Here is a 12,521-nt window from a genome sequence, read left to right as displayed (position 1 = left end):
ATATCCCACAATGAAGAAGGGAAGAGAAAAAGAATCATCTCTGAAGTTGTCTCTTTCAGTCTTTCAACTCCTTTCACCTGAAAACCTCTATGAAGTGCTTACGCAGAAAACTGTTCTGAGGTCTTCAATTAGTTAACCAAGATCCCACTGTTTGAGCTAAGTATTTTAAGATATGCTAAGAAAAGGTTTACTATCCCTGTGCTAGGCTTTACTGTGAATTTTTACATTATAGAGAAATTCCAAGGTATTAAAAAACAGAATATGCCCAATAGGGAAGCCATCTCTGTAATTCCTCAAGTAGCCCTATAATATTTGGATATTAACCATATGGCTTCCAGCGCCCTGCCTGAATCTAAGCAATAAAAGAAAAAGGTGGCCTTGTTTTGCATGAAGCCTCCATAATCCTCTGAGCATCTGTTCCAAAGAGAGAAAAGTGATTTCAATTTCTCTCATCTTTTTGCAGGACAAAAATCATAAGCCCTTATCCAGTGATAATGATTTTTACATATCTGGAACAAATGAGAGGCATACTACTCTTAGTTCTTTATTAGAAACATAGTAAGAAAGCCACTATAATTTTTGAACAGAGAAATATAAAACATTAAGTTTAGAAACTTTATACTTTCCCTTACAGCAATACACAGTCTATCTTTTGGGATGAGGCACAAAGATCATGGTGTAACTCAGGTGAGTGTCACCTCCAAAGAAAACACGTAACAGACACTAGTATGCAACATTCATTATATTTATTTTACTAAATATTATGGTTCAAAAAAACAAACCAAAAACTTGTACTTAAAACTAGCCCAACTAGGTGGACTGGGCTGATGCCATCCCCATCCCCTTCTTCTATGTAGACAAAACTGGAACCATATCAGACAGCAAGCACTCATGTATGTATACTCTGCCTTTCCTGTTGAACATGAATGGATTTCTCTGAACCAGGAGAGACAAATGAAGTTTTACAAGATACAGGCACTTTATGTTCCCAGTTTTAGAAATAAGCCAAGTGAAAAATACTTAGTAAAGTAATTGGAACAGAGAAAGCTTTAGTAGTTCTACCATTAATTTTAGTGACTACACTCAATGCAGACAGACAGCATCAAACAAGTAAAACAAACAAAAGTTTAATAACTGGGGTTAATGGGCATATATATATATATAAAAAATAATTCAAATTTACTACAACTGGAGAAAAATGCCCATCTGAATCCAACTTAAAGATATGTCAATAATGTGCATTAAATCTTGTGTACCTACATAGCTGAGTAACATCTGAAAGCTTTGCAAGAGTGTGTGGTTAATGAGAAAAGCAAAAGGTGCTTTTGAGTCCACAGTATCCAATTAAACAACAAAAGAAAGCAATTTACAAAAAAGGTACCAAATAATACTTTAAAATAAATAGTTCATCATTTTGATGAATATATACATGTAGAGTCCACTTCTTGGAAATTTAGCTATCTAAAAGTGGCATATCACTATCAAGAGGTGCAGGAGCAAGTTCACATAAATAGAACAGTGTGGCTTCACTAGCTTCGGCTTCTGTCAATGGTTCCAGACGAACAAGCTTACTTTGGGTTGGTTCTGGGTCCAGACTGCTATCCAGAAGCTCATCAACTTCTATGGGTTTATCTACAGAGGACATAACTTCTGATGATGCTGTGCTTCCCTGTTCAACAGTAGAAGCAGGGTTCCCATCCAGGAATGCAAGAAGTGGAAAGGCCGTGTACTGGATAAGCTGTTTATCTATAATAAAGATTAGAAAATAGCACTTTTATCACCACCTTATACAGAGTTCAAGATGACAGTAGAATAAACAGAAACAGACATGTGCACATATGCAATCACTAACCCAGCAAACAAGAAATCAGGTATTTGTCAGTAAACATTAAACATTAAAAAATGTTCAAGTCAGAAAAGTTAGTCTTTTATTCAACAATTAAGAAATGAGGGTTGCCCTGGCTGGTGTGGCTCAGTAGACTGAATGCTGGCTGGCCCGTGAACCAAAAGGTTGCAGGTTCAATTCCAATCAGGGAACGTGCCTGGATTGCAGGCTAGGCCCCCAGTTGTTGTACAAGAGGCAACTAATGGATGTTTCTTTTGCCCATCAATGTTTTTTTCCTCTCCTTCTCCCTCCCTTCCCCCTCTCTAAAAAATCTTTTAAAAAATGAAATGAAGGTGTTTTTAGTTCTACTCAAGTTAAAATACAAAACAAAACACAACTTAAATTTTAAAAACTATTACCTCACCAATTCAATTTTCTCTGTATGCTGGAACCTTGACACATTATGCATAGAAATGAGACCAGCACATTCTGTGTTCAATTGTTAAGTATGGCAAGAATTTCACTGGCATGTGTTAGTTCCTATGTAGGACTCCTAATTTTATTTTATTTTATGTTAGCGCGAGAGAAAAAGAAAGGGAGAGGGAGAGAGATACAGAGGCATCGATTTATTGTTCTACTTCTTTATGCATATAAATTGGTTGCTTCTTGTATGTGCCCTGATTGGAGATCGAATCTACAATCTTGGCATATGGGGACGATACTCCAACCAACTGAGCTGTCCAGCCAGGGCAGTATTCCTAATTTTAAAATTCTATAGAAACTAGTACTACATTTATACCTACCTGTTTTAGGTTTAGATTTTCTTCCCTCTTCTGAGACTGGCTGAACTACATTGTTCTTGGTAGCTTCTAATCCTTTATTCTCGGACTGAAAGAAAAATAACAATACTTTTTCATATTGTATATATTCCTGAAAATAGCAAAACATAAAAACTGGTACGTGAATATTGTGAATATTGGTATATTATCTGGAAAATACGGGAAGGAGAAGCATCAGGAAAGAGATTTGAGTAGAGGCAACAAGAATGGTTAAGAAAACTATCGCTGTCATTAAGTGGATGACACAAAGATCTTAAACTAGGATGACAATAAGTATGAAAAGGAGGGAACATTTCAACAGTAGAGTAGACAGAATTTGTCAAGGATAAAAGATGGGACTAAGTCAAGATTACTTGTAATTAAGAGGTAATTCTTAAACTAATTTTAAACAGTTTTCATTAAAAATGTATTAGACATTTCTCTTCAATTCACAGAGTAAATGAACATATTTAGATTAGTTGAGGATAACACAGTGGCATTCTAAAACTATTTATCCCTATATTTGGAAGCCTCAAAGTTAAAGTGGTTCTTCATTTCCTTTACGTGGTTCCTTCAGTTCTTTCCTGTTATTTAAATTTCTTCTTTCAACCAGTGTCTTCTCTTCTTACATCTGATTTTAAGGGAATTAAATCTCTAATGCTGTTAAATTCTTCAGTGCTCTTTTCAACGATGTTCAAAGTGAGTTGTAGAGGTTCACAATTTCTCATAAACAGCCTTAAGTCCCAGATACCTGCATGCTGGTTAGGCACATATGGTGTAATAAACGTACTAATTCCTGTAATTCCCCCGATAGTCATTAAAAAATAAAGCAGTAAAGTTTCCAGGATTCAGAGAGAATAAAAACACCAAGATATAATAAAAACTTAATACCTTTCCAAAAATTTACATTAAAATATTTCTCACTTAGTATTCACAAGAAACATTAAAGCAATAACAGAATTTTTATTTTTATGCTTCCTAAGAAATAGGTATTTTCCAAGGATGCCACTGCTGTTAATATAAAACATATGAGAACCAAGATAACAGATAGGTTTCAGCTCCCATGCAAATTCTTATTCATTAGTAGTGGCCAGATTTCTGTACTGAGAAGTATAAAGTATCCCCATTTACTAGGAAAGAGTGTTGTAATCCATGTCATACCTAAATAAACAAGAGGCTAAGAGTGGATGTGCTAATTATTTGAAAACAATCAAGATTCTAGAACTATAATGAAAAGTGACTCTCAAATTTAATTCTTCTATAGTATTTTGAAGTAATATGCAATTTGCTGTTTAAAAGCTATTTCTGAAAACTGTATTTAAGCTACTGGTTTTTGGAACAGGGAAAAGATCCAAGAATAAAGAATGACTTAAATGTCTAAGCAATAAATAAACAGTATATTACATTTGCTAAATAAATGCATGATATGGGATCATTCAACTTAAGGTCTAACTATTCAATAATATATTTACTAAAACACAGTGCTGAGGTGGTTCACAGAATCTTATAACATAAACCTGGACAAACCAAGGTACACATGCCAAACACAGCATGCTGCCTGCTTTTGTAAATAAAGTTTTATTGGAACACAGCTACACTCATTCTTTTGAGTACTATCTGTGGCTACTTCTGCACTAAAATTACAAAGCTGAGTAGACGTGACAGAGATTAACACATGATAATAGTGAGAAAAATTGAAGTCCCTTACTGTAATCACTCATTTATTTGATGTGTTCATTTTTAGACTGTATATTTGATTACACTAATCTAGAGTCCACAAATTTCAGACGACTTGATTTACCTTTGTAATCAATGAAAAACAGGGATTACTAAACAATTTGGTATAAATGTAAGATAAACAGAGCATATACCTATTTAAGAAAATAAACAGTACCAAGTAAAATAGTATTTTCTAAATGTCCATTCTAACAACCTCAAACTATCCCTTTTTACTCATGAAAAACCAGTTTCAAAGAATTTCTTATTAGTATGTCCTAATCCCAACTGGAATTCCTGTACCTTTAAGGAAATAACAAAAACCATTACTTAAAGAAGTCTAAAAGCCATAATTTCTTTCAATTTACCTCATCTAAAGTCTGTACAAATCCCTGAGCTTTTACTATATTCTAATAAAATGAAGAAACTTATTTAAGAATATGGGTGCAAGCTAATTCTCAATTTAAAATGCTGAGTTTACTGAAGTTATAAGTATGTAAAATCAAGCACATAAAACAAAGAAATCATATTTTAATAACTTATTTCAGTGACATACTGGAACATGCCAAGTTTAATTATAAGATCTGCCAGCACTTTGAGGGCTGATTTCATACTGGTATTTAATCATATAAGTACCAGTAAAACTGAGCAACAATTCACCCAGAAACCAAAAGCTGATTTTTCATCTAAAATTTTACTATCTTGTTCACATATATTAGGTCAGAATATAAAATGCTTTGTAGCTGGGAGTGACACTGCTCTCTACTTACTAGGAGTGTTTTCAGATTCTTATAGCTATGGGTCCTGAGCAACATGAATTAAAACTTACTTTTGTATTATTGATGTAATCTGTGGGATTCATCTGCACAGAACTAGTGAAAAGCTGAAAGACCAAACAAGAAAGATAAGTTTAAAAATATTTTTAAAAAACTAACTGTGTTCAAAATTTTTATACAGCCATGTTGGGTGAAGAGATGTAGCTCCTGTACTAGGAAGTTTCCATACAATAAAATAAATTTAGAAGTGAAAAGCAGGAAAGCAGAAAGAAAAACAAACAAATCAGAGCAAGTTAGCCCATGCATTAGATGTTGTATGAGTTTCTCTATAAAACTATGAAGTAACCATTTGAGACAAACTGGTTTTCCACAGCTTCCCTCTCCCTTCATTCCTTTATTTTTCTTCTCCCTAAATACGTTAGGCCTTAAGTGGCAAACAGAACTGAGTTCCTTGTCCTGACACTAACCCTTCACTCACCATTTGCTATTCTGTGATAAATTTATAGAATCTGCTCTATGACAATGGCTCCTAGAATACAAATGGCATACTTCTGTTGGTTTTCACCTCACTGAGCAAGGGAAATTGTAGACATTAAGACCACTGCTTACTGTTCTCCTGTCAAGCCAGTTCACAGGCATAATTTCCATTTGTCGTAAGATTCAAAGTCATTAATTTCATAGGGATTTATTAACCATATAAGACATACTTGACATCATAAACAATATAAAATGAAGACACTATTCCTGCTCTTCAGGAGCTTACAATCTAGAAGACAAAATAGGTACAACATCAAATAACAACATATGATCACATACAATCCAGCATTAAAGTAATAATGGACGGCAGAGTTCAAAAGTACTAAGAAGTTAAGAGAACAAAAGAAGGAAAACACACAGACACAAACACACATACACACACAGGATAAACAAAAACTCTGGATGACGCTATATAACATTATCAGTCAGTCCCTGGGGCTGGTTAGGACCCGGAAAGGAAAGGATGGAGGGAATACACTGTTATAACATTAGCAACAATGAAGAATAAGATGACCAGTCCAAATAACACAGAAGTTGGGAGTTGATTAGTGAGTTGTATAAATAAGGTTCAAAAAATAAAGCATAGCCAATCAGGAGACAAGACCACATTCTGTTGGCTTTAAAAGCCTTGGGAATGAACTAAGCAATGAAATAGGGCAATTAAAGCATTTTAATAGAATGAGCACACCAGAATAGTTCACAGGATAGAATGTAATGCAGAAGCCACAGGCAAATTCCCTCTATCCTGTCTAGACATTGACTCCTCTCAAACTTCCACATTCACAGACCTAAAAATATCCCCAGCTCTTCCTTTTCATTCATTAACCGTTTCCCCTGTCATATCACATATTGATACATGAAGAGATTAATTCCTTAAGAGCAGTTATATGTGACTGCTAATCTCTTGCACTGCCTTAGAGACCTGACCAAATTTTGTCCCTACTGAGAGTGGCATCTAAAGAGGACCAACAGTGTAACATCCTCACTCATTCTTTGCCCTACTCCCCCTACACATTGACTCAGGAATACCTTCAGGTATTCCCAGCAGATCTATAGTATGAACTAGAAAAAAAAGTAGATCACAGATGAGGAGCTAACATGGTTGGTTGAATTATTTGACTCCACAATGGGTCACTCAGTACTAAACTTTGCAGAGAGAACCCAGGAACTCTTCAGCACACTTATTCATGTCTTTATCATCTTTGCCATCTCAGACAACAAGGCAAACCTATGGGTGGATTTTTTATTTATGACAATAGAACATAATTCAAGGATGATCCCATCTTTGAAGTATGCTCTATTATGAAGGTCTTGAATGAGAGAGGCAAGAATGGAAAATTTAAAACTGAAAACAGTATCTAGTTTAGAAAATAAATGTTTGGTGTTAAACACAATTAATATAAGGCAAGATCTAACTGTTTTTTCTCGAAAGTATGGAATTAGAATTCAAGCAAAGTTTACTTTAAAAAATATTAGGAAGAGAGCAATACTACAAACACAAATTCCTTCAGAGAGGAAGGGCAGAAAAAGAAGACATAGAGAAAATAAAAGAGAATAAAAGACCAAGTACCTTGGGGAAGACCAACAAGTATAAGCCAACAGGAAAAAGAGAAGTTTCTAGAGGAAACGGAGAACATTTAGGGAGACAGGAAAACAACAAAGGTCCCAGAGCTTCTCAAATCAACAGAACAAGTTGATTTTAGTAAAACACTGATTTAGGAAAATCAGTAGTATTAATAATAATACTATTAATCAGTTATAATTCTTACAATGGCCCTTCAAGGCATTAGCTACATTTTATAGATAGGCAAACTGTGAAGAGAGGTTAACTTTCCCAAGATTAATAATCACATAGCTAGTATAGTAAGATGAAACAAAAACAGATCCCAAATCCAATTCAATAACAAACCTTCTGCTAGCTCAGTGACCTAATTTGGGAGCAAAAATCACAGCCTACTTGCTATGAATAAACCAAGGCAGAACAGGCTTAGAGTAAATAAGTAAAACATTACAGGGTTTCAAAAGAAATAAAGAGTAAAAAAGAAGAAACAAATATAGCCACTCATTTAGAAAAGCAGAATGGTAAGTGAGCAGAACAACACGTCAAAATGTTTTTTAAGACGGGGAAGATCTGCACCTATTGAAGGCAAATGGGGAAAGATCAAGGATAAAAATAGAAAAATAGAGAGGCAGGAGCAGGTGTACAAATTGGCTTCAAAGAGGAACTAAGTACTTCCTCTAAGATGAGATTCCACATCTTATGAGAGGACCAAGACAGGGTGAATTATCCTTTGTGAAAACAGTTGCCTGGACGCAGTCATGAGGAAAAGCAAGTGTGATAAATGCTCCAAAGTTGAATTAAAATAATCTAGTTGAAGACTGCAAGGGTTTGTAGAAGATTAGAATTATAGGGTTTTCTTTCTTTCTTAGTAATCTAAGAGACTGATATTCTGGAAGGTCCCCAGATTCAGAGTGGGGCAAAGACTAATAGGCTCAAGGACAGTCAATTTACTATTAACCAATTGAAACAGGGCATCAACATGGATGTTGAATTCACTTGAAATCGTTAACACAGGTCAGCATGGAAGGAAGTCTTCAAAGACAGTGAAATCCATCCTGTGAGGCACTGATAGGAAGATGAAGTCTTGTCACACAAAGACTGATGAGAAGCAGAGGGATAAGGTGGTAAAATAAGACTAAGGGGTAAGAAAGGACTAATTCCTTTAGCTTCACTGAGAAGCTCTTAAAAGGACAAGACTGTACAATCTTGATGTGAGAGAAGCTGCATTTTATGAAAAAAAAAATTGCCAAAAAAGAACCAAACAAAACTTTCAACAGATAGACACATGTTCACGACAGGAAATAAAAATGAGGAGAGAACCAGATTCGTATGGATGGAAGCAGGCCACAAAGGAAGCTTCGGTAAAAAAGGCTTAGGTAAGGAAGGGAGGGGTGATAGGTACACAAGGGAAGAGAACAAGAAAGGTGGTTAGTGCCAGAAATGGTAGTAGATAAGGACCCACAAACAACACAACACTGGAGTCAAGTTCACAGAGGTGGTGGTAGGGACTGGAGCAGGGAAACCTGAGGGCACAGGACATAAAATTTTTAAAAATATAGTTAGTATATAATATATTTGAGTAGAAAACATTAATCCCCAAAGTTAAGAAGTATCTTCATGCTATTTCCTGGCTACATATTTCTATTACTAATTTCCACCAATTTCTGTTCAGACAATTTATCTTACAGTAAAACAATACAGCAACACGTACAGACAAGATCTAGATACTAATGTTGAACACAGCTGACATGTTGTTATATGGGGATTAACTGAACTGCTACTCAGAAATGGGTAGTTATCACCATCTTTCCTGTCCTGAATCTATCTGTTCAATCTTTCTGATACACGAAAACCATTGACTTAAAAAAAAAGAAAATGCAAAACCAAGTGTACAAGAAAATGATGTACAGATTTATAAATAATATACATAAGATACATAAACTGCCAGTACAAAAAAGATTATTCAAAGTACCTACATCAACCAGGAGATCTGGATCTATGCTAAACTGTCTTCCTGACAGCATGGCTTGGAAGTCCTCTAAACTGCAATCAATACTGTCAAGATAATCCAACAGCTCCACCCTAAGGAAAAAAAATTGAAATAAGAAATCAATTAGGTTTTCTTGCTCTTTATGTTTAAAATTACATTGCAATCTAGCTAAGTAAAACATTCCCAGAAACTGCTGAATCCTTACCAATTTTAAATCTTAACAGATCCTATTCAATACTGGAGATTCCTGAAAATTCAGTTAACTTAGAACCCACAACCTGCACACAAAACTTTAGTGTTTACAGAAAAAAGGTTCAGCAGCAATACAGCCTGATTCATCTTTCCTTTACATTATAAAATATTAAACATTTAACCTCTTATTACCTGTCATTGGAACTAATTTCTGATTTTCTTATGCTATTAATAGGTCCCTTGATAGAGGTATGTTATTCTATAGTCCTGATATAAACTAGTATAATACAATCACACATATGTTATAGACATTCAAACAAGTATTTTGTTAAAAATAATCTGAGGAACTGCCAAGAAAATCCCAACACTGCTCTTGGGATGATTAAATCCTTCTCACAACAGCATTTTGTGAAGCTCAGCCATGACCAAAACAAAGAAAGGCTGACTACATGTGTTCACACTGTGAAAGGAAGATCAAAGAGAGAGAGAGAATATGTGAAATAAACAACGCAAACAAAATTAACCACCTAGATGAGCACTCACTTTCCCAAAAGATTGATGTTATCATTTAAAATGGAATCCATCATGGTCACAGGATCTTCTGCAGTCAGACTGGATGAACCATTGAGCTGGACGGCACTAGACATGAGAGGGCTAGTGCCATCACTCCCAGAACTTAGGGTTTCTCTGGCTGGTTCATTCTGATCTCCACTCTGAATGACAGGTGCATACTCATCTTCATTGTCATCTTCAACAATGACAATATCAGGGTACTGACTACAGCTAGGTCAGCAATACAACAAAGAACCAAGATTTAGATTAGATTTTCAGACCAATGCAATAAATTAATTCTATCCATTCATTCTCCTTGGAAATTCTCTCCCCAAACCACACCTCTGAATGGTTAAATTTCTTGGGAAAGTACCTTAATAACCAATATTCATAGTTCATATGATAAAAGACCACAAAGCATCAATTAAAGGTATTTAACTAAAAAATGAAAAAATCAGAATTTTCATTATTTTGTTGTTGGGAGTCTTTTCTCTGGGACTGGAAAAGCAGTATGCTTTTTTTTTAAACCATATTTTGCTATGCATAATGCATACTTAATGCCCAAATTTTTTACAATGCCCAAATTTTTGAGAGAAAAATAAGGATGTGCACTTATATGTAAGTAGTGCTAAGGATGCACACTATACATGGGTAGCATTAAGACTGTGGTATGCATTACACATGGCAAAATACAGTAACTCTTTAGTAAGAAAAGTAACCAATATTTTCATAAATTTTATTACATAATCTCCTTACTTGGAGGGATCAGATATAACATCCTCATTAGTTTCTGGAATAACAGGAATATTTTCATCTGCATTATCATCGGTAACATCATAAATAATGATATCATCTGAAATCCGCTCCCTAGATTTTAAACCTTCAGTCCTACTATGTGGAACCTAAAAAATCAAGGAGAAAATATATCAAAAAATGAAATTATATTACCTACCAAACATTATTATGTAAAATATGCTAAATTGGAACCTACTATTTACTAAATGTTGAGGATACAATAGCAAGCATTTAAACAGATATGTTCTCCGTCCTTCTGGACTTACACGCTAATTATATAAGTAGTACCAATTCACAGAGGTTATATTCTCTGCATTCTATTTAACTTTTTTTTTTTATAATCTGTATGTCATGCCTCAGAATGTTTATATGGAAAGATCTTCAAATTTTAAAGTCCTTTTTTATACCCAAAGTAAAAAAGTCAGGTTTTCACCAGAAATTTCAAGCATAACCAACCAGATGGTTGCTGTGCTGATGAGGACTATTTCCTTTCAAGGTACTCTGTTTGACACATATTTTATTCATACTGATTGCATGGTTTCGAAAATAGGAAATAATGAACACTTCACCTATTCCAAAGTTAAATGTCAGCCTGGCATTTTAGTGATGATATATTTTTTTTTAATTTAGCTGCATTCAGACCATAGGTACATTAACAAAAAAAAAAGCATTCTTTTTTAAAGCATAATTTTTTAAAGCAAACTGAAGTCATTAATATAATGCAAAAATCTATTAATTTTAATGAGGTAATACAGAGGCAGATATGAAGTATTTAAAATATATAAATCCAGTTAAATTACTCTTCTTTCTCTTACATGAATTTTCAATCCTAAAAGTAAAGTATTAGGTATGCTTGATCAGAAACAGTGGTAGGAAAAGAAACCAGAGATAAGCTTAACTCTAATTTTCCTGAGAACAAAAAGCTTGATACTTCGATAATAAACCTGTAACAGTATTTAAAATTCTAAGGTTTGAAAGTAACAATAATAATCAGATACTAAAAGAAGTCCTGACTCTGGACTGTATGAATTTGCCTCTGGACACAAGTTTAACGAATTATTCAGAGAGCTTGTGGAAAAAAATGAAAGTAAACAAAAATATTTTTTGAAATTACTATAGTTCAAGTCTAGTCTGTGTACATTTATAATAAAAGTTGTAAACAACATAAAATAACCAATGGATGAATGCATAATTACATTATAATAATCAATTAATATCACATAGGAGTTGAACTAATTCTGGTTTTATTAAATCTTAAAAGCAGTACCAAGTAAAAAAAGCCACAAAGCAAAATAATATGTACAAAATGGTATCACTTATAAGTTCAGATATATGTAAAGTAATAATGAATATTGTACATAGATTCACAACTGTAAATGACTTTGGAAATCATAAATACTAATTCAAAATAGTGATTATCTCTAGGTGAAACTGGAAAGGGGGAAAAAGCAAACTTGGGAACAGACAACTGAGACTACTTACATTTATAATGGGTTATTTCTCAAAATAATCTAAAGCAAATACTGAAAAAAGTCATGAATTTAAGAAGCTGTGGGATGAGCACTTAGAATATTACTCAATAAACTTCCTGGAATACATGAAATGGCATGGTAACAAAATTTAGTTTGAGATAATATAAACTAGAATTTACTAAATATTACTTTATGATGGTGATTATCAGCTGGTTCTTTGACTATGTGCTGAAACAGATTCTTCTTTTGGGCTCCATTAGTGTTTAGGAGTAGAGGCCTGAAATCAG

General features: G+C 34.1%; 1 protein-coding gene across 2 annotated transcripts in view; it reads right to left on the bottom strand.

Annotated features, from left to right (window-relative positions):
* Positions 1-533: 533 nt before the first annotated feature.
* Positions 534-12,521, bottom strand: part of HSF2 (heat shock transcription factor 2) — a 37,683-nt gene continuing 25,695 nt past the window's right edge. The window contains exons 7-13 of one of the 2 annotated variants that reach the window (XM_028508886.2): positions 12,424-12,511; positions 10,724-10,869; positions 9,959-10,198; positions 9,210-9,315; positions 5,189-5,242; positions 2,629-2,713; positions 534-1,746 (exon numbers count right to left, since the gene is read on the bottom strand). In XM_028508886.2, coding sequence (XP_028364687.1) covers positions 1,454-1,746; positions 2,629-2,713; positions 5,189-5,242; positions 9,210-9,315; positions 9,959-10,198; positions 10,724-10,869; positions 12,424-12,511 — 1,012 coding nt within the window. In that variant the 3' untranslated portion in view covers positions 534-1,453. The remainder of the gene's footprint in view (positions 1,747-2,628; positions 2,714-5,188; positions 5,243-9,209; positions 9,316-9,958; positions 10,199-10,723; positions 10,870-12,423; positions 12,512-12,521) is intronic. The other variant, XM_028508887.2, reaches the window with a different exon arrangement.

Source organism: Phyllostomus discolor, chromosome 4, assembly GCF_004126475.2.
Source record: "Phyllostomus discolor isolate MPI-MPIP mPhyDis1 chromosome 4, mPhyDis1.pri.v3, whole genome shotgun sequence".
Classification (NCBI taxonomy): domain Eukaryota; kingdom Metazoa; phylum Chordata; class Mammalia; order Chiroptera; family Phyllostomidae; genus Phyllostomus; species Phyllostomus discolor.
This window is presented reverse-complemented; position numbering and strand designations above follow the sequence as displayed.